Source organism: Entelurus aequoreus, linkage group LG08 (assembly GCF_033978785.1).
Source record: "Entelurus aequoreus isolate RoL-2023_Sb linkage group LG08, RoL_Eaeq_v1.1, whole genome shotgun sequence".
Taxonomy (NCBI): Eukaryota; Metazoa; Chordata; class Actinopteri; order Syngnathiformes; family Syngnathidae; genus Entelurus; species Entelurus aequoreus.
In genome coordinates, this window is record NC_084738.1 from 44,546,923 (window position 1) to 44,570,667 (window position 23,745).

General features: G+C 39.1%; 1 protein-coding gene across 6 annotated transcripts in view; it reads right to left on the minus strand.

Moving 5' to 3' along the window:
• The window catches only part of ripor2 (RHO family interacting cell polarization regulator 2), a 98,851-nt gene that overhangs the window by 46,579 nt on the left and 28,527 nt on the right, over positions 1-23,745 (minus strand). Inside the window, exon 1 of one of the 6 annotated variants that reach the window (XM_062056579.1) lies at positions 13,851-14,132. The exons of 4 other annotated variants lie outside the window; for them this stretch is intronic. Coding sequence is in view for 1 of the 2 variants with exons in the window: in XM_062056577.1 (XP_061912561.1) it covers positions 13,655-13,673 (19 nt within the window). In the remaining variant the exon portion in view is untranslated. Of the gene's footprint in view, positions 1-13,654; positions 13,760-13,850; positions 14,133-23,745 lie in introns of those variants that run through there. One more of the 6 variants, XM_062056577.1, reaches the window with a different exon arrangement.

A 23,745-nucleotide genomic window follows, 5' to 3' on the forward strand; every position in this document is an offset into this window, starting at 1 on the left:
ATGTAGCCCGAAAGAGTTAGGGATGCATGGGATTCTGGGTATTTGTTCTGTTGTGTTTATGTTGTGTTACAGTGCGGATGTTCTCCCGAAATGTGTTTGTCATTCTTGTTTGGTGTGGGTTCACAGTGTGGCGCATATTAGTAAGAGTGTTAAAGTTGTTTATATCGACACCGTCAGTGTAACCTGTATGGCTGTGGAACAAGTATGCCTTGCTGTCACTTAAGTGTGCAAGCAGAAGCTGCATACAACATGTACCTGGACTGGCACGTTGATTCTGTTGACTGTAGAAGGCGTCAAATGCTGTGTCATCCCAGTATCACCTCATTATAGTTGACAGGCTGAAAATCAGGGAATAATTGCCCCGGGAGATTACAGGGAGAGGCACTCAAAACCGGAAGTCTCCCGGGTAAATCGGGAGGGTCGACAAGTATACAGTTGTGCTGCATCAGAGTGGTCAAAGAGCTGCATGCGGCTCCGGAGCCGCGGGTTGCCGACCCCTGGACTAGCCGTATAAGATTTCATCGGATTTAGCGATTAGGAATGACAGATTGTTTGGTAAACGTATAGCATGTTCTATATGTTATAGTTATTTGAATGACTCTTACCATAATATGTTACGTTAACATACCAGGCACGTTCTCAGTTGGTTATTTATGAGTCATATAACGTACACTTATTCAGCCTGTTGTTCACTATTCTTATTAATTTTAAATTGCCTTTCAAATGTCTATTCTTGGTGTTGGGTTTTATCAAACAAATTTCCCCCAAAAATGCGACTTATACACCAGTGCGACTTATATATGTTTTGTTCCTTCTTTATTATGCATTTTCGGCAGGTGCGACTTATACTCCGAAAAATACGGTACTTGCGTTGTTTTAGGCTGTTGTTGGAACTGTTCAAATCACTAAAAGGATAATAAAAAACATTCAGAGTTCCTTGAGAGGTAATCAAGAAATGTGAAAGAGTACAATATTTCACGAAAGAAGACGAAAAAAGGAGCGAGCAGAAGGCACAGTCGAAGAACGCAGGAGTTTGCAGTGATCCCTTCGTTACAGGTTTGTTTAATATACGTTTAATGTTTAGTATTTTCCATTAAAGTATTATCTTGATATTATTTGTATTTCTTAAAACACATTTTTGCTGAGAGTGTTTCGTATAGCAGCAACTCGGCGAGTCTAAAAAAAAGAAAGCAAATGTGAGCAAAACTTAAAAGAGTTAAGCTTTTACCAAAGGCAGCAATCATAAATGAAGCTTTCAGCACATACCCAATATTGGCATCTATTGTTATATTTTGATAGAAATGGGGGAAACCATGCTACTAGTAAACGACGCTTACAACAAAAATGAAAAAGCGACCGCAATTGCTGTGGGCGTGAAGTTAAATCATGAAACTCAACCTTACCCGAGCAAAAACGATGCTTGATTATCGGGGAGAGTCTTCATACCTATTTCCTTGACCCAGCCGCACAAGTTTTCATCTGTTTTGTCATATAAACCGACGGATAATCCTTGAGATCACTTGTCAAATATTTTCTTGATAACGTATATGGATGGATCTATTATATTGCATAATTTGCTCGTATCTGCTTTTTGTGGTAAGATCTATGCCCTTTACTCAGATAGGTCACACTCTGTTTGCTGCAAAGTAGCCATGTTGGTGGGTTATTCACCCCTTTGTTCACTTCCGTTCAAAGGTCATATGTTCGAATACAACCTATATACACCTTTTTCTTTGTCCATTTCTGCTCTCTACTCGTTCCTGTTAGTCTAATTTAATATCTACTGGAGCGTTGCTGCTTTTCCACTGCTATATTACGGACTGTGGGTCACACGAAAAATTGTGCCGTTAAAAGGAAACTTTCGTTAACTTGTCATTATCATTAACTTTGACAGCCCGAGAATAAAAGTAAAATCAATCCCAAAGCTACATGTTCCTGACCCAAACTATTCTGATATTCTCCTGACCAAACAAAAATCAGCTGACTTGTCACATGATTTAAGGAAATGTCCTCAATATTCTTAACTAGGTTTGTTTATCTTCACCTCACTTTTCTACGTGGAGATAATTCCCCCGCTGCTGCAATAGTCGCTTGTTTTTAATTATAGGCCATCGTGGCGCTGATGGGGCCGGCGCGGTATTAAGTGCAGGAATACGCGTTGGCATTTAAAGCGCGCAGCAGATGACCAGATTAACCGAGGCGTGTCCAGACTGAAGTTACATTCTGGCAGCTGCTGCTGACATTTCCTGGCAGCGTTTAATCACGTGCAGCCGAATGCACGATACCGATGCATGTCTGCAAAGATGGACGTTTATTACATCTATGCACATTGAGACAGCAGAACATGTATAGCTGGCAGATGGCTAAAAGTAATTACACGCTGTCAAATTGTTTAAAAAAAAAAAAAAAGGCGTGAGGATGTGGTCAGCATGAGAACCGGCTTTTGATTTGTGGCCTAAAAGCCGGCTCGGATGGAAAGATCAGCAACACCAATGCTGGAATGCAGCCACTACGCAAACATTAGGATCAGCTCCGTTGTTTCAGCTCCATTTGGTATTTTTAGCAAGAAAAGACAACATTCTTTTCACTGATAGCGGCCTCTGAACAAGCGCTTAGGACAGCCATGGGAAACAAGCCGGGATGCCAAAAAACATTTAAAGAAACACACACTTTCCTTACATTGAGTCAGTCAAAAAGACTGTTGGCTAAAGGTGCTTAAATCCAACACGGTTTCTGGTCATCTTCACCAAAAACAGATTAAACCTGGGTGGTATGTGGCAACACCCACTTCCTGTTGAAAAACTAATGACAGGAGGAGCAAATTACAGAGCTCTAGGGAAAAAAAAGTGTCTGGGTGAGATCAAGACACGAAACCAAGACAGTTGCTCAATAACCTACATACAACATGCCAGAAATATCAAGGACATAGTTACCAATAGTCACCACTTCAAAGAAACATACTCAGACTGACGCCATGTTTGCAGAAGCATGTTTGTTTTGTTTGTTTTTTAAACGTAAACTTTTCAATGCAGTCTGTTTTTCTATTATTCCTTTTTTCTGAATTTATCATTATTGTCATTGTGTCCTTTCCAAAAACTGCTTTCTTCTGGGTGACATCAAGATGTGACAAGAAGCCAGAAAGAGTCTGCAGGAACAAGACCATTAACGGTTGCCGGCAGGGATGCATGGAAACATGCCAGGAATGTTTACGACATGTGTGCCAATTATGAGTAAATCTGCTATAACTGATGCCTTGTTCGGAGGAATGTGGTTATTTTTAAAAACTTATATTTTTCAATGTTATTTTTCATCCAAACTGTGATGAATATTTTTAACGAATAGGAAATATTCCTACAAATCCTCTTTATCTCAAGCTATCTTTTTTGTCATCATGGCTTTTTCGAAAACTGTTCCTACTGGTTTTTGATTAGCCGATTGTTTTTGTTTTGTATTTAAAAATATTTTCTGCCAGAACGCGTCAGCTCAAACATTAAAGCACTGATGTTGTCTTATCCAGCTGCAGCAAAATAGCAAAAACAGACAGATTACCAGATTAGGCCCCCCGCTCAAACGCTTACATGTAGCAAGCTGCTATGGTCCAGAGGTGCGCCTAAAGGATCATTTGACACATGACGTCTGGCGTGGGGGGCTTGGGCCATGCATGTACAGTGACCACCCCATACTGTAACATGGACTGAAGGATTAACAAGGAACACCTCCATCATGCACACGACTGTATATGAATGCTGTATTGTAATGCTTAGAGATAACAGGGGCAGGGGGGGAGGGGTTCAAATGCTGTTCACCACCCTTTCCCCGTTGGAAAATTATCTGTGGCCAAACAGAAGGGGAGGAGCTGCAGACAGAGGTAAATAAGTATGGAAAGAATGGGGGAATAGAATGCAAGAGATTGGATGAGCACCCAAGTGTGCTCCTTTATAATTATAAGTCCATTTGCCATAAGGATGCATGCAATATTCACTACAAAATGAAGATACAGGATGCGTGTCAAAATGTTTACTAGATCTATAATGGGGTTTAACAATGACCGTTAAAATCCCCCCACACAAGTTTGGAGTAATTAGACAGATTATTATTATTCCTTTTAAACAGAAAGTAATGAAAAATATTTCTACGCAGCTGTCAAAAAAGAACAAAAATAAAGCGTACAGAACATCAGTAAGTGAATTTGGAGTGAATGAATGATGGGTTCTCAGATCTGAAGTGCTTTTAGTCTCTAGAAAAAGGCTATATAAATCGTATTCATTTTTATTCGCAGTTGATATTACACACACATTCTCAATCGATTTAAAATGTTCAAGAATCGATGTTTAAAAAAATGTTTTTAGGCCAGTTCTGCACCTACTCACGTTTATATGTAATAGCCAAAGTTTTTTTTTTTTTTTTTTTTTAATTTCAAACAACATTTAAAAAAAAAACACAAGATACACTTACCATTAGTGCATCAACCCAAGAAAACCCTCCCTCCCCCATTCACACTCATCCACACTCATTTACACAAAAGGAGCTGTCTCTTTCTGTTATTAAAAAAAACAACAACTTCTGGTTCCTACAGTATAGAACAATACAGTCTGCAAGGGATACAGTCATTCGAGCACACATGATTGTGTGTGGTGCTGGTCCACTAACATTTTCACTAATAACCAAAGTTAACTTTTAGATCCTGTATTGAAAAGGTTCTGTTAAATTTCTTACACAAAATGAGAAAATTGGTTTAAATGGACTAATCGTATGCAAATTATTTAACTGATTCTGAATCGAATAGTCACCCCAAGAATCGGAATTTATTGTGAATTGTTGTAAGATTCACATCCCTAATATATACAGTGCAGTGTGTAGCGCTGTTAATTGTTATTTTTTAACTATATTTGCTGAAATTCCATTAACATTATTGAAATGTTGGTGCAGACCCAAGATTTTTTTTAAAATTAATTACAGAAAAACTAACACCCAGGGACGATTGTGGACATAAGTTCTCTTTTTTAAACTTATTTTGTCTGGAATAGAGTAGCATGGTCTTAAGCCTAAAACCTAAACCAGGTATATTCAACTGGCGCCAAGTTCAGTTCAAAACTTGGGATACAAACATGTTTGCAGCCAATTCCTAAAAACACTAGTGCTCCTGTTGTATAGAGGAACTTGGACCACTGTAATCACATTAGCAGATCCTCGCATTGACATTTTAACCTTGCTCGCTAACATAGAACACTGGGGTCCTGACTTATGATCTACATACTGTAACTGAGGCGTTCGTCAATGCACCCCTTTAAGTCCTGTCCCTTTTGGCATTACACATTTTTTTGGTAAAGAGATTTATGTAGCTAAGGTTTTGCTGTAACTTGTTTGCTACAGATGCAGTCAGTAGTCATTTAGTCATATTCCTAAGTTGTACTGGTGGTGTTCCTCAAGGTTCCATTTGATGTCCTTTTTTTTCTCCACAAGTTCAGTTAAAAAAAAACTTGAGATGCATTTTTGCAGCAGATTCTTAAAAACAGTAAAGCGCTGTAAGAGAGATCTTTGACTAGCTTTTTACAGAATATTCTTAAATCAGCAGAGCGCTCCTGTAACTCTGTCAAAATAAATAGACCAAAGTCAAATGTCTACAGTAGAGGATGCTGGTTCTCGGTAATATACAAAAGAAGAAGTCCTGCCCCATGGTCCTTAGCGTTCCACAAATTTGGCTCCCTAACCAATTTAGTTGAGTGTCCCTGATATGAACAAGGAAGAGGAATACTGATAAAAGTCATAAACCTGATTGACAAACGACACAATCTATCACATATTCAGTAAATTAACTTCCTGTTCATGACAACTATATTAAAATGTATTTATTTGTTCATTTATTGTTGTTGTGTTTAAGATCAAAAAGGAAGTGAACAATTGTGTAAGAAATTATTTCCAGACAGGGAAGAAGGGGTAGGATTAAATAAGCTCTGATTCTTCTACTCCTTTTCAGGTATTTTAGAATGTAAAACATGTTGGAAACATCACTATGGTATTTTTTTTTTATTACTATTTGTTGTTGTTATTGTTTTGGTTTCCTTTTTTTTCCTTCTTTTTTTAACATGTCCGAAATTCATATTTACAATACAATATTTACAAAACACATTAGTTGCTGAGCTAGGAGGAAGCTTTCTACTCAATTGAGAAAATAAATACTTAAGCATTTAGACCAGTGGTTCACAAACTTTTTTAAATAAAACTCCCTCCCCAAATTATTTTGCTTTTCAAGTACCCCATATAGCTTTGAACTTGTGACTTGTACTCAAATAAAATGTTAAGTAAATTTGTATTCATACGATTATTTCATATATATTTCACCCACATTTCTAAATCAAAAGTATTTTCATTTGTAAAAATGTCCTGGCGCCCGTGTACTCGTACAAGTTTGAGAATCAACCATTTTGACAAATTCACTATGATAAATCTAATACCATGTCCGATTTTTAACGATGTCACTAATAGAGGTGGGGATCTTTAGGCACCTCACGAATCGATTACGATTACGATTCAGGAGCTATAATTCGATTAAAAATCAATTATTGATGCATCTTTAATTTATGTATATTGATGCAGTTTGACATTTATTTCCATGTCACTAAATAAGCATTTATCACTTGCAACTTTAAAAAAACAGTGCATTTATAATAAGAAACAGTTAAATTATTTGCCACATTTATTAAATGAATGAAACTGTGTGCAAAACCAGAACATAGGTACCCAATAATAAAGGAGCTGGTCAGATCTCTAGGTGAGGTGGCTCGCTGCAGTCAGCTAAATTTGAGAACTTTCTGCATTACTTTATTTACAATCAATAAAACGGTTATTGATTATTACGTTTACTAATCGATTTTATAATCGTTTATGTCCGAATAGCGATGCATCTAAAAATCGATCACTTCACCCACCTCTAGTCAATAACCACCAACAAGAAAAACCCATAACCTAACGTGTCTTGTCGGACCAGTCCCTTGAGAACTGGACCGGCCTGTGTTACGGCCATTATGCAGGCAAGGTGGGCTAAGACCAACCACCTATAGACTCATTGCGATGGTAATAGTACACCCTCCCTTCCCAATCCCCCTGCAGCCAGGCCTGCCCTGGTCAAATCCTCCACATAGCACTTAACCCAACAACAACAAAAGCAAAAAACATGCCACCAACACCCTCCTGATTGAGGAAGCACTGATTACAGGGTGTGACAAGCCGGGACAAGCCAGACTCATCTTTGGGAGATAACCTCTGGTGTCACTTAACCATTTGCAGGATGTAATTTAACAAATAAATCTCTGTCCACAGCCAACAGAATGATGAAAATAAATGAAATCTCATTATTATTACTACAAGCACAGACAGGAAGTAGTACGTGTTAGGTGGTGTGATTACATAAAAGTAAATACCGTGACCAATTTTCAATAAACTTTAGAAGAAACCATTAGAATTTCACGGCGTAGTCAGGAAGGTGTTGTGATAAAAATGTCAATTGCTAAGAAAAGCAGCAGTTTTTCTTTTATATACTCTTACATTAGCCATAATATGACAGGTATTGCATATTAAGAATAATTTTAGTCGGATAAGCACTTTACAAGTGCTTATGAAATAACTATCAGCTGTTAGAATATTTTTTTTAAAGAAGGCACACCTCAAACAAGAATGCAGGGTCTGAAATGTTTTAGACCCTCTTCTCCACCAACACCACCTCCTTAAACAAAAATGTGCAAACAGATGGACAGACACGAGGGGAAGCAGGAAACGATGTGCAGAATTGCAAGTCTGCAAGTGGGATGTTCCTGCGGGCGGTGAGAAGGTCAAGGAGGGGGAGAGGTGTGCTGTGCTTTTCCCCTTTGGTTGTACATGATGTTAACATCTAGTCAGTTAAAGGTCTATTACGGAAAAGTGACTTCTTAATTATGCTTTAATAGTGATGTGTGCCACTAGAACTAGAAACACTCCCTCAATGGTTTGTTCCACTTTAGAGAAAAGGCGGGCTTCGCTACACATCTTAAAATACAGTTACCGACGTAGGAGCTGTGAATTTCATCATTTTGTTTTTCTTCAGCAAATACGCTAACCAAGCATGATGTTGCTGTTTAAATGTGTGCGGAATGTTAGAATTTAGCTCACAGAGCTATGCTAGTGTTGTTATCGTACATGTCCTTCTGTCCCTTAATGTTACATTGTTCAACTTTTATGTGATATACAGTGCGGTGAGTTGGGTGTGAGTGAAGGTAATCACGCAATGCTAACATTTGCGTAATTGGCCATGACGCATTTTCAAAAAGTGACTAAAAACCATGAAAAGCAAAACAAAACTTGATAAAAACTATTTTGTGTCGCTTCTTTTAAAGAACTGTCTGAGAGCACCAGCACCTGGTGTTCGTTGAGAAGAGCAACACGGCATTCCAAAATCCACAACTGAGTTTAAAAAAAAAAAAAAAGTATCTGGAAGTATCTGATTGGCAACACACTAAATTGGCCCTAGTGTGTGAATGGGAGTGTGAATGTTGTCTGTCTATTTGTGTTGGCCCTGCGATGAGGTGGCGACTTGTCCAGGGTGTACCCCGCCTTCCGCCCGATTGTAGCTGAGATAGGCTCCAGCGCCCCCCGCCACCCCGAAGGGAATAAGCGGTAGAAAATGGATGGATGGATGGCATTTAAAAATGAGTTGATTATGATGATGTGCTGTTCTGTTCTTACATTTTGTTTTCTAATTACCTTTCTGAGTCTCATTTTAAAGTATTTTATAGTGGACTTTGAATGCAGTTGCAGTTCCAAGAAGTTAGATGGCAGTAATGTATAGACTACAATATGTTGCTTAGCGAGGAAGTTATCTTTACAATTAAGTTTAATGTGCCAGTCTAGTCGTTTGTTGCATCATACAAAGTGTTTATCCTGTAAGTACTGTACCTATTACACACTAGCTGTTTGATTGCAACGTGCATCATAGTAGTAGTTTTGATTACCAAAATTTGGAGGCGTTGAAATTCACCACATAAAATCGCTAATGCTAATCAGTAGCTTGTCAACGGCAAATCCAATATAAATCAACACCAAAAGGAAAAGTAGACCATTACTTTATGTTTGAGTGTTTTCTGTCAGGCATACTTGCTTTGTTTGCAGTGAAAATTGCAACATTACCTGGGTAATGTTCACCTTAACAACAAACTGGACTGGACCAATTTAAAAGCTGTCTACAAGTAGGGTCAAAGTTGTCTACACCTCTTGAGAAGACTGAGGTCCTTCGGGGTGTGCGGGTCACTGCTGCGCACCTTTTATGACACTGTCGTTTGGTGGGGCGGGGGAAGTATGGTCAGAGACAGGAACAGACTTACAAAACTGATTAAGAGAGCTCACTCCGTCCTAGGCTGCCCACTAGACAACATTGAGGAAGTGGCTGACAGAAGAATGCTGACCAAGTTGACATCCGTAACGTCCAATCCCTCTCACCCCATGCACAACACTTTGGAGACCCTAAGCAGCTCCTTCAGCGTCAGACTGTTACATCCACAGTGCAAGAAAGAGCGCTACTGCAGATCCTTTCTGCCCACAGCCAAAAGACTTTACAACGCACTTTTGATTACTGTGATGTTTTTCTTTCATGGTGTGCAATACGGATGTCAGTTTTTTTGTTGTATTTTATCTTCTATCTATACATATTAGTGAGCAATATGTAGTATTTATTAAAAAAAATGTGTTTTTCATTATGCTTTACTTCTGTTACTATATGTAAAAACCTGCACTGTAACAATGTGATTTCCCCATTGTGGGATAAATAAATAAATAAAAGTCTATCCTAGAGGCAGTTTGGCTGAATCCAATCAGAGTGCTGCTTGAGTGCTTGTTTCAACGCCAAGTGCCTGAGTTTGCAACCGGACTTGAGGTCAAAAGCAACAAAAGGTATTGAAATATGGCGATACCCAGTAGTACAGACGAAATTTGGTCGGTGCCTATTAATGCACCAAATTCAGTACTCAGGCTGGAGCGGTTTTGTTGATAGTATCGTAAATGGTGTGGTATTACGGTTTCAAAATCTTTGCAATATTGCCGTGATGCGTGACGGTATCATACAAAAACTTGAGTGTAGTTTTTATCTGGCACTTTTGCTTTGGCGGGTCTCAAAATAAACTACATCTCCCAGAATCCTTTGCGCAGCAGAGTAATCAATGTGGGGGCATAAAGCACCGTAAAGGAGAGAGAGAGAAAGGAAGCAGAATGTGAAGTGTTTTTCACTTTGTAGTCGATAAGATAAAATAAGGGTTTGAGTTGTGTAAACAAACCCTGGCGAAAACATAACCTCTGTGGCAGAGGTAAAGCACGCCACATTCGTCTGGAATCTTCCAAGCAAAACAGACTCGGTTAATGCGCACCGTGCCGAGGAAAAGCAACTGCTGCACACATAAGCTAGCATCACCCGCAAAAGACGAAGCCAGCCAAGCTAAACATCAATGTGTGAGGTATTTACATTATTGAAATTTCAAATGTGAGTTACATTTTCTGAGAAACTGCATTTTCCAAAAGGGATATAAAAATTTCCACTGTAGAGGATTCAGAAAGTAATAATTGAGAGACAGTGGGTGTTCCCGCACAATTCTTTGCACTTAAAAACACGTGTTTATAGCAATAAATATGATTGATTGATTGAAACTTTTATTAGTGGATTGCACGGTACAGTACATATTCTGTACAATTGACCACTAAATGGCAACACCCAAATAAGTTTTTCAACTTGATTAAGTCAGGGTCCACGTAAATCAATTCATGGTAGATTAGAACATGATTACAACATTTTAGCTAATCTGTGTTCAATTACAGTAAGTGTGTCCATAAAACATATTTGCCACTTCATGTTACACACTGTGGCATTTTTAAGTCTTTTTTTGGACATATATCACAATAATATCATACCGTGGCCTCAATACCGTGATAATATCGTACCGTGAGACTTTGATATTGTTACATCCCTATTTGGTACCCATCCCAAACAGTATGTATGAAAAACGTGGACAGTGCACAATGGTACACGCATGAACAAACACAGCTCATTAACATTAAAGTTACAGGCACACACAAAATGTGTTCCCAGTAGGGCTCACTAAAAGCACTTGCTTAAATTCCAGCATCAAGGCTAGATTTTGGACAATAGTGGAACCTCTGACGCGTATTTAAAATTGTTGAAAAATACAAGACGGTGGGATCTTTAAGACTACAACAGCTCCAGCCAAATTCACTCATACCACACACACACACAATTCACAGTTGTGTTAAAGCCACTTTCATGAGAAGAATCCCACCCCCCACCCCCCACTACACAACCTCCAAAAAAGCAGCCTGAATTTCCTCCAAGCCAGGCGGGCATAATTCCTTTAATGAGACTTTGGTGAAAGGAGTGGAAATGAGCATGTGTGCTTGATGCAAGGCATGAAAAGCCGTCTGGAAGAACGGAGGGTGGGGAGGAGGGGATATGCACTGAGAAGGTGCTGGGGTGAGTCTGGGAATATTTTGCATCCCTGCAGTCCCGTCTTGGCTTGAACGCAGCTGCCCGCGTCCCTGCTTCAAACCGCTTCACCGCAGCCCAAACAGACTGGCAGCGTCGCAAAGCAGAGCCGCTTAACCATATCAAAGCTACACTGGGGGAAAAAAAGCATTTAGTCTTGAATATTTTTTCTTCTGCAGCACATAATGCCATCAGGTTGCACTGTGCCGCACCCGAAGATGCTTGGACCAACTTTAAGAGGACTGTCAAAGAATTTGAACACATGTCCAAATTCACTTTCTTTCTAAGGATGTTTACTTAGAGCGCCTGGCAGGTGGAGACGTCGAATGGGTAAATGTGGAAATACTGTCAAAGCGCTTTGAGTACCTTGAAGGTAGAAAAGCGCTATACAAGTATAACCCATTTATCATTTATCATTATCCTGATAGAGCGGTCGGGCTTACCGCTTATCTCCTCTGCAGGCGGGCGCATCCACTGTGTGTGGTACCACAGCACGGCAAGAAACCTTTGACCCTTCCCTAACACCTTTTCCAACACAATAGCCAAAATCCCTCAGCGTCCACTTTGTTTGCATGTGTTTATTCTCCTAATGGCACCAATAACAAAGAGCCACAAGCAATTAAAAGCAGCATTTAACACAACCCACACGTAAATCCAGCATCATGCATGTGAAAAGGCATGACAGGTTGTAAATAACCTGTGTGATACTCAAACAAGAGCCCTGTTTGCCAGCACAGACCTCCTCCAGGGCCTCAACAACCAACATCTATCCATCCTCCTCATTAGGGTCATAGGTGAGCTGGCGCTTATCCTAGCTGACATTTTGGACCAAAGGACTGGTTGCCAATCAATCACTAGGCAAATGTAAACAAACTACCATTTGGACAGTTTAGAGCAGGGGTCTGGAACCTTTTTGGCTGAGAGAGCCATGAAAGCCAAATATTTTACAATGTATTTTCATGAGAGCCATATAATATTCTTTAACACTGACTACAACTAAATGTGTGCATTTTTAAGTAAGACCAACATTTTTAGAATATTATACATCTTATTCTTTTTATTAATATTGTAATTCTGAAGCTAACCAATAATAAATAAAATACTTCTTACCATTAGTGCGACTTCTTGAACAGGTGCGGTAGAAAACGGATGGATGGATTAAAATGCATGAGAATGTTTTATATTTTGAACGTTATTTTTAAGACTGTGATTACCAGCGCAATTATTCATTACTTATCGTTTTAAGCAATGTCAGCTAAGATTTACCAGAGAGCCAGATGCAGTCATCAAAAGAGCCACATCTGGATCGAGAGCCATAGGTTCCCTACCCCAAAGCAGGGGTGCTCACGTTGCAGCTCGGTCACCATTTGCGGCCCTCTTGCTTGTTTTTAGTGAGCGGCAGATTATTCTAAACATCAAATTTAACAAGGCAACTAAAAAAAATGGGAGAACAAGAAGAAAAAGATTGACTGTAAAGAGAAAATGTTGATAATTCCCGATGTCATCTATACATAAAGTTTGAGCATGTCTAAGGTGGATTGGTTTTAGCTCATGAACAAAATCTAAAATATTAAAATGGCCCCCACGGGTTCTTTGATTTTTCAGTGTGCAGTGGACAAAGTGTCCATTTAGCCAAACATTTATGTTTTTTAGGGCATGGGAGGAAGCAAATTCCATAGCAATTCAAATCTGGAGCTTGCTCACAACCTAAATATTGCCCCAAATTAACAAAATATCAACAGCTGCTCAACAAGATAACCTGACCTGATGATATAAATCCATGAACATGTTAAATCAATGTATTATTGTGTTAAATTCAAATGACAATAACCTGACATATACAGTTGTATTTAGAATAATATTTAACACGTTTTTGTGTGTGGATTCTTACCAAAACTTTATGGGAACATTCTAATAGCAATATAGTTTAAAAACAGACCGGAAGTTAGCTTGGCACAAATAAACAGGCCAAACACACTGACAAATTGACTCAGATGACATATTTGCTGGAAGTATCGGTAACCCTCTCAAAAACAAACGCGTAGACACGCACACACCATGACCTCACTCCACTTGTAGTTTGATATCGGTGATGTTATGCTAAGAAACTATTTAAAAAGGATCAAAAAGCGAAATTACCAGATGACAAGAGGAGCATGATTCATAAGGGACGCGTGTGGCCTTGAACGCACCACATCTCGTCAGACAACATGTGAAATTGCCCTTTCTCCTTGTGTCCCTGAAAGCCGCCGTTGGTCCACTGACCCACTGCCACAAGAGACAAACTCCCTCGCGTCTTATCCCCCCTCCCCCCAAGTTGTGTTTTTAAACTCACCTTTAATGGATTTATTTTCCTTTTAATCACTCAAAGTAGCTTCTTTGCGGCGTTTTTAGCGCTCGTCTACCTGCTCCCCTCCATCCATCCATCAATCCGACCATTCATTCATACGTCAAGAGTAGCTGGTGTTCTCCCGGCAAACAAAAAAACAGGAACAATCGCTAAAACAAAATAAAACTGATTCAATTTCATAGAAATCGGCGATAGTGGCGTTCGAGCGTCGGTCGTGCAGAGCAAACGGTGAAAGACACCCACTCCCACACATTCCAGTTTGTGTTCGCTTCGCTCCTCCTGGGAAACCGCCAGCCAATAGGAAGGCGAGGATGTCACCGAGAAGGCGGGACTTGACTGGTGGGAATGAAACAGGCTTCATACACTTGCACCTGCGTCAAAAAAAATTAGGATATCAACTCAAATTGGGGTCATATGAACATAATGCCAAATGTTAGATGCAGCTTTTTATGGAGTGGGGCAGGAGGATACAAATATTAGCAACATTAGCATAGCTATGTTCTAACATTAAACTCATATTTTGCCAGCAGCATGCTAGATAATTGGCAATAATTCAGGCTTTATTTTAAGATGTGGAGCAAAGCCTGTTGTACTGCGTGAAGTGGTGGCTGATTACCTAAATAGAACACGTCAATCAATGTGAAGATCAATTAACTTTGTAACATTAGATACAGTCTAATTAGGTCTAGTCTAGGGGTCTTTAACAGGTGTCCGCAGAGGTACTGCAGTGGGCCATAACATTGTTGGTAGATTTTAAAAATGTATTTTTATATCGCCTCCGCCTCTCGCAAATATTCCACAAATATAAATGTATTTACAAACACACTGTCATGTACTTAAATATGAATAAATGATTACATTAATATATGTTAGCATTTAAGAAAGGAAGCGATTTATGCTCTAGTTGCCAGCTAACAATTGGCACGCTAGTTGGAAGCTAGCGATTAGCACTCTAATTGCCAGGTAGCGATTAGCGCACTAGTGGTCAGCTAGTGATTAGTACTCTAGTTGCCAGCTAGCGATCAGCACATTAGTTGTCAGCTAGCTAATGATTAGGGCTGTAGTTTCCAGCTCACGGTTAGTGCTGTACACACTGAAAAATGTTGGGTTAAAAAATAACCCAATTTTAACCCAACTGCTGGTTTAGAAAAGGACGAACCACTTATTTGAGTTATTTGAACTCAACATTTCGCATACATTTTTTCAATCCAACTTTTGCGTTGAATTATTTAACCAAAAAGTTGAGTTATGATAACTTAATGTTGGGTTATTCCCAACCAAAGTATTGGGTTGAAATATTTTAACCCAAAAGTTGAGTTATGCTAACTCAATGTTGGTTGATTCATAACCCAACTATTGGGTTGAATTTATTTAACACAAAAGCTGAGTTATGCTCACTACAATGTTGGGTTATTCCAAACCCAACTATTGGGTTGCGCAATTTAGCACTCCTTGACCCAATAGTTGGTTAAAAATTATAAATGTTACTGCTGGTTTGTCCTACTCCTTCCCAACTACTGATCAAAATTATTTTTATTCTATTAAAATATACTCAAAAGCAAGATATGAGTTATATGTTTTTGCAATAATTGCCATGTATGGTCATAGTAGTTCTATACAGCATGCTCAAATATTTTCATGTACATAAGATATGTGATTGTAAATAATGTAATATGAGATTAATCCTTAATAAAATTCCCTTCAAGAAAAAAGTACCTATTTAATAAAAAAAAAGCATTTTACACAAAAATGCGTTACTCATTTAAAAACAACCCAAAAGTGGTTCATAGTTTTGAAAACCCAGAAATTGAGTTAAAATAATACCCTCATAACCCTAAAAATGGATTGCTCTTCATAAAAATATCTCCAAAATTTAACCCAAAACTCGCAACTCATAAATTGGATTATCAAAATAACCCAGCATTTTTTAGTGTAGTTGTCAGCTAGCGATTGGTGCGCTAATTGGTAGCTAGTGATTAGCAATCGAATTGCCAGGTAGTGATTAGCGCGTTAGTTGTCAGCCAGTGATTGTTTCTGTTAGTTTCCAGCTAGCGATTAATGTGCTAGTTTCCAGATAGCGATTAGAGCGCTAGTTGCCAGTTAGCTGTTAACGGCACAATACTGTTATTTGAATATCGTTAGCATTGCACAATAACAAGGTACCTTTATGAAGAATGAGCATTATCAAAAATGCATACTTTTTGGAAAGCAGCTACTGTATTATCTGCTCACACACCCAGCAAGGCCCCAGGCATGAACTGGTCTGATGCACGTGCACACCTGATTCCCTGTCTGTGCACCAGACTAAGCAGCTGTCACCTTCCGAGTCAGTCTGAAGTCGTTTGTTTTTACATGTATATAATAATACACCCCAAACTTGCTTGTCATGTTAACATACTGGATCAATGATGGCGTGAGGAAACACAGGTGCAAATAAAAGGACTTTTATCAGATGAATAGTGACTCCTGCCATCATAATTGCCCTCCATAAGTGGACGCGTAGTCCGTGAAAATCTGATTCCTTCCGAGAAGCAACGGGAGCAGAAAATGGTTTGTCTCTTTTAATCTATCACTTGGCATTAGGAAAAGGCAGGAAGGGCTTCCGTAATGACTCTGCAGCGGGCGACATAATTAATCTTAATGCAGGAGTCACCTCTGATCCTTCTTTTCCGTTCCGGTTGTTTCTCTTGTTAAAAAAAAACCCACCATGAGGAAGTTACTCATCTTTCTAAAAACACAACTAGGCCACCATTAGATAAGACATAAAAAAGGTTTGTGGCAAATCTCCAACTTATGGGGAATTTAAGGGTACTGAGCCGCCAGATCCAGCAGATGGCGCTGTGGTGAAAAAAGCTTTCAATTAGGGATGTCCGATAATATCGGACTGCCGATATTATCGGCCGATAAATGCTTTGAAATGTAATATCGGAAATAATCGGTATCGGTTTCAAAAAGTAAAATTTATGACTTTTTAAAACGCTGCTGTGTACACGGACGTAGGGAGAAGTACAGAGCACCAATAAACCTTAAAGGCATTTCCTTTGCGTGCCGGCCCAGTCACATAATATCTACGGCTTTTCACACACACAAGTGAATGCAAAGCATACTTGGTCAACAGCCCTACAGGTCACACTGAGGGTGGCTGTACAAACAACTTTAACACTGTTACAAATATGCGCCACACTGTGAATCCACACCAAACAAGAATGACAAACACATTTCGGGAGAACATCCGCACCGTAACACAACATAAACACAACAGAACAAATACCCACAACCCCTTGCAGCACTAACTCTTCCGGGACGCTACAATAAACCCCCCGCGCTACCCCCTAGCCCCCCACCTCAACCCCACCCACCTCAACCTCCTCATGCTCTCTCAGGGAGAGCATGTCCCAAATTCCAAGCTGCTGTTTTGAGGCATGTTAAAAAAAATAATGCACTTTGTGACTTCAATAATAAATATGGCTGTGCCATGTTGGCATTTTTTTTCCATAACTTTAATTGATTTATTTTGGAAAACCTTGTTACATTGTTTAATGCATCCAGTGGGGCATCACAACAAAATTAGGCATAATAATGTGTTAATTCCACGACTGTATATATCGGTATCGGTTGATATAAGAATCGGTAATTAAGAGTTGGACAATATTGGAATATTGAATATCGGCAAAAAAGCCATTATCGGACATCTTTAGTTAAATCCTATATGTAAGATTGACTTGAAATTTCTCCCACAACTCAATGCGCTTTGCAAAACCCGCACGGCAACTTTCACGTGCTTTGCCGAATCGCCCCGAAATTTGCCGCGTACCTTTCGGGGGATCGACAAGCACACAACTAATTGTCTATAAGTCAATAATCATGATACAACTTTGAGGATATCACATGTATGCTAGCATGTCTTACAAAGCATTTTTGACCACAACCCACAGGGGGCGCCACTCAAGGTCATTTACAGTCAAGTTGCCAAGGAAACAGCATTGCTAATACTACTGGAATATGCAAATTTTAATTAAAAAACAGGCATGGCAATCTCCTGCCTAGGAACAAGTAGAGCACATTAGACCTACTACGCCTACAAATACAACTGATGAACACTACTTTGATGAACAATTGCAGTGAAGTTGGTCAATTGCATGAAAAGAGAACCTATGAGGAGCAACAAACTGTCATCTTCAGCCTTCTCAGCTGCTGTTCTGTCCTGTAATTATAGCTGTCATCTTCGGCCCCTGTCTGGAAGCTATATTTACACACACAAACACACACACACGCGTCCGAGCAAGCACTGTAACATAAAGTCAGATCGTGAAAATCGCACTTATTCCCTCATTAGTAATCTCATTTGAATTGAGTGGACTACGGCAGGCAGAGAAAGCGAGGGCAGGAAGGACAAGGCCAAAGGACGCACAGGCACAGCTGATAGTGTTAAAGCACCAAAATATTAGAAGGGAAATGCTGAGCACTGCCATTTCTCAGGTTACCCGCCATGTTTTGTTTGACCCATTGGCAGGCAGAGAGGAGAGAGAGAGAGAGACAGAGAGAGAGAGAGAGAGAGAGAGAGAGAGAGAGAGAGAGAGAGAGAGAGAGAGAGAGAGGTGTCCTGGAGTAAAAGTCAAACTAGCATTGGCCTTGTCAGCTTCATGCTAGGTTTTGTTTCCTGCAATGTGTCCATGTTGTGTGCAAAACAGGCCTCACAGCGACACGGGCTCCATGTTATGAGGTCTGCGTAATGACAGGTTGTTTAAGATTAAGATTAAAGTACCAATGATTGTCACACACACACTAGATGTGGTGAAATTTGTCCTCTGCATTTGTCCCATCCCCTTGGGGAGCAGTGGGCAGCAGCGGCGCCGCGCCCGGGAATCATTTTGGTGATTTAACCCCCAACTCCAACCCTTTGTTGCTGAGTGCCAAGCAGGGAGGTTATGGGTCCCATTTTTATAGTCTTTGGTATGACTCGTTGTTGATGCATGTTCCTCCCCAGAGGCCTGTGGGAACGTCGCAGAATGCGGGCATCATTCCTCCGTCCTATATATGTGAGGTATTATGCTTATTTGTCTACCCTATCGAGAATGTCTTTGACGAGGCTACAAAATGTGATACATTTTTGTTTTTACCGTCAATGTTATTTGCTTGATCTATGCTTCGGCTTTGGCTTGGAATGCATACCCTTTAAAAGTGTGCCGTTTTACGCTGAAGTGAATTTTTTATTATTTTACAACCGTTACAATCTAAAATCAACAATCATATCCCTCATTTTATTGCTCTACTTTTGAGACAAGAGGCACTCGAAGGCTCACTTTTGGAAAATCTCCTTCCCCAGGCTTCACTACACATCTCAAAATAAAGCCCGAAGCTCTGCCAACTACCTGTGAGACAGGTACAGACGTGAAATGAATTGATTAACGTGGACAAGTTGAAAAACTTATTCGGGTGTTACCATTTAGTGGTCAATTGTACGGAATATATACTGTGCAATCTACTAATAAAAGTTTCAATCAATCAATCAAAAAGCTGTAGGTTTAATCGTTTTCTTCAGCGAATAGGCTAACCTAGCATTATGTTAAAATGTCAGTGTAATGTTAGCATTGTAGCTAACATAGCACGTTTTACAGACACTTGTGTCCTCCTGTGCCACTTCTCAATGTTACGTATTTGAATGTTGGGATGGGTACTAAATTCAGTACTTCTATAGGCACCGGCCAAATTTCTTTGGTACTAATGGGTATCAATTCACGTAAAATCAAACGTTGCCATATTTTGGTGCTCATGATGTCACGTAAGGTTGCAGACTAAACACTTGGCGAGGAAACAAACAAGCAGCACTCAGAGCGGACTCAGCCAAACTGCCTTTTTTAATGTTGAAAATTTAAACGCCATCAAAGCAAGTATGGCTGATAGAAAATGCTTCAATGTAAAATGCAGTAGCTAGATGCTCATTGGCTTTGCCATATACATGCTACTTATTAGCATTAAGGATTTTACACGGCCATTTCAACACTTCCAATTTTTGTCATGTAAATTACAACTAAGATACATCTTACAATCAAACAGCAAGTGTCTAATAAGTACAATACTTCCAGTATAAACACTTTGCAGGGCACATTTAGCTTAATGGCAAAAACTACTTTCTAGCTAGGCAATACGACGTAGTCTATACACTACTGCCGTCTAATGTCTTGGAATTGCAACAGCATGCAATGTTTACCATATAATACTTGCAAATGAGACTCGAAATGTAATAAGAAAACAATATATACAGTGGCAACTGGACCTTAGAGTTATAATCAGCTTATTAAAAAAAATTTTTTTTTCAAACAATTACCATTCAAAAACACACACAAAAGGACCGAAAATGAGTACAGTTGAGTATTAGCATCGTATCGGTTTAAATGTGAAAGGTACTCATCATAAGTTGTAAGTGGTATATGACACATTTACATTAGACAGTGCAGAATTTTAAGTGTGTATGTCAAAAGTAGAGATGTCCGATAATATCGGCCGATAAATGCTTTAACACGTAATATCGGAAATTATCGGTATCGGTTTCAAAAAGTAAAATTAATGACTTTTTAAAACGCCGCTGTACGGAGCGGTACATATCAGGTAAAAGACGGACGTCTAGTATATATATATATATATAGTATTTTTTAAAAATTAAATCAACATAAAAAACACAAGATACACTTACAATTAGTGCACCAACCCAAAAAACCTCCCTCCCCCATTAACACTCATTCACACAAAAGGGTTGTTTCATTCTGTTATTAATATTCTGGTTCCTACATTATACATCAATATGTATCAATACAGTCTGCAAGGGATACAGTCCATAAGCACACATGATTGTGCGTGCTGCTGGTCCACTAATAGTACTAACCTTTAAGAGTTAATTTTACTCATTTTCATTAATTACTAGTTTCTATATAACTGTTTTTATATTGTTTTACTTTCTTTTTTATTCAAGAAAATGTTTTTAATTTATCTTATTTTATTTTAATACATTTTTAAAAAAAGGACCTTATCTTCACCATACCTGGTTGTCCAAATTAGGCATAATAATGTGTTAATTCCACGACTGTATATATCGGTATCAGTTGATATCGGTATCGGTAATTAAGAGTTGGACAATATCGGAGTATCGGATATCGGCAAAAAGCCATTATCGGAAATCCCTAGTCAAAAGTAATGCTTCTTTAAAGTGCAGACAAACAGCTCATTTGCATTAAAGCTACAGACACATAAAACAGTGTCTTTCCAAAGTAGAGCTTAAAGGCCTACTGAAATTAATTTTTTTTAATTTAAATGGGAATAGCAGATCCATTCTATGTGTCATACTTGATCATTTCGCGATATTGCCATATTTTTGCTGAAAGGATTTAGTAGAGAAAATCAAAGATAAAGTTCGCAACTTTTGCTCGCTGATAAAAAAAGCCTTGCCTGTACCGGAAGTAGCATGACGTCACAGGAGGTAATATTCCTCACAATTTTCCTTTGTTTACAATGGAGCAAGAGAGATTCAGAGCGACAAAGCGACGATTACCCCATTAATTTGAGCGAGGATGAAAGATTCGTGGATTAGGAACGTTAGAGTGAAGAACTAGACGCAGTGCAGGACGTATCTTTTTTCGCTCTGACCGTAACTTAGGTACAAGCTGGCTCATTGGATTCCACACTCTCTCCTTTTTCTATTGTGGATCACGGATTTGTATTTTAAACCACCTCGGATACTATATCCTCTTGAAAATGAGAGTCGAGCACGCGAAATGGACATTCACAGTGACTTTTATCTCCACTACAATACATCGGTGACACACTTAGCTACTGAGCTAATGTGATAGCATCGTTCTCAAATGCAGATAGAAACAAAATACATAAATCCCTGACTGGAAGGATAGACAGAAGATCAACAATACTATTAAACCATGTACATGTAACTACACGGTTAATAATTCTCAGCCTGGTAAAGCTTAACAATGCTGTTGCTAACGACGCTAAGGCTAACTTAGCAACTTAGCAACCGGACCTCACAGAGCTATGATAAAAACATTAGCGCTCCACCTACGCCAGCCAGCCCTCATCTGCTCCTCAACAGCCGTGCCCACCTGCGTTCCAGCGATCGACGGCGCGACGAAGGACTTCATCCGTGGGTTTGGCGGCTAGCATCGGCTAGGCATCTGCTATCCAAGTAAGTAGTCCTTGTTGTGTTGCTACAGCCAGCCGCTAATACACCGATCCCTCCATTGTTCATTAAACAAATTGCAAAAGATTCACCATCACAGATGTCCAGAATACTGTGGAATTATGAAATGAAAATAGAGCTTTTTCTACGGGCTCCGAATACTTCCCTTGCCCTCGTGACGTCACACGCATACGTCAGCATAATAAAACGTTTTTAACCGGAGGTGTGGCGGGAAATTTAAAATTGCACTTCATAAGTTAACCCGACCGTATTGGCATGTGTTGCAATGTTAAGATTTCATCATTGATATATAAACTATCAGACTGTGTGGTCGGTAGTAGTGGGTTTCAGTAGGCCTTTAAATTAGGGCTTACAAAAAAATACTTTGAAACGGTCTAAATGCTAGCATCAAAGCTAGTTTTGGAAACTTCCATTACGCTATTGTGGAACCTCTGAATGTGAACTGAACTGAACAGCATCATACTGAGAAGTTTCTAATATTGTGACCCTTAATGTAGTCCAAAAAAAAACATGAAATGATAATAGCAACAGTGTTTTGTGGGGAAAAGTAGGTCAGTGAGTACTACTGTCACAAGCCATGAAGAAGATGTGCGCTAACATGCTTGCTACAGGCTACACTAGTAGGTCCACTACCAACATGGAGCACATACAGACACACACACACACACACACACACACACACACACACACACACACACACACACACACACACACACACACACACACACACACACACACACACACACACACACACACACACACATGCACACACACACACTGCCACAAAGTCATTTTAGTTCGCCTAATTCTGGTAACTTCCATCACCTGAATGTAAAAGATGATTGACAGTAGGGGGTTGAGGGGTATCGGTCAGAACGTGATGCGTATCAAGTCAAGTGGACGGCCATGATAATCCTCGCTTGATGGACAAACTAAGGGATGCCACAGGGACACTTCATTAGCATAATGAGTTTGTGTGTTTTTAAATGTTGTCCTATATTAAAAAATATATATTTTAGTCACAAAAACTGCATTTTTGGCGCAACTTTCCAAGACTGGTGATATTAACATTCTAAATACTACATATGAACAACCAATGATTTTATTATGCTGTGTTTTTGACATTTGGCTGATCAACTATTTGCTCCTTTGTTAATCTCTTTAATTAATATAATTTATCTTTGAAATATAATTATAAAAAACATACAGTGGTACATCAACTTAAGAGTGCCCCAATGCCAATAGTTGCCGTAACGCAGTGGTTCTCAAACATTTTTTTGTCATCCCCCACTTTGGACAAGGGGGAGTTTTCAAGCCCCACCTGCCCCCATCGCCCCAACAGAACGCTAATGCCAAGCTTAACATTTTCAAATTTATTGAACATCAAGTTGATGTTATAACATCAAATTTTATACATTCAAACTCAATAACATAAAATAACATCAAGTTCAATAATAAATAAAATACTTTGCAGCTGTGGTATAACTTGCATCAAGTTCAATATCAAATAAAATAACTTGCATCAAGTTCAATAATAAATAAAACAAAAGTGTTATAACTTGCATCAAGTTTAATAATAAATCAAAACAAGTGTTATAACTTGCATCAAGTTCAATAATAAATCAAAAAAAGTGTTATAACTTGCATCAAGTTAAATAATAAATCAAATAAAAG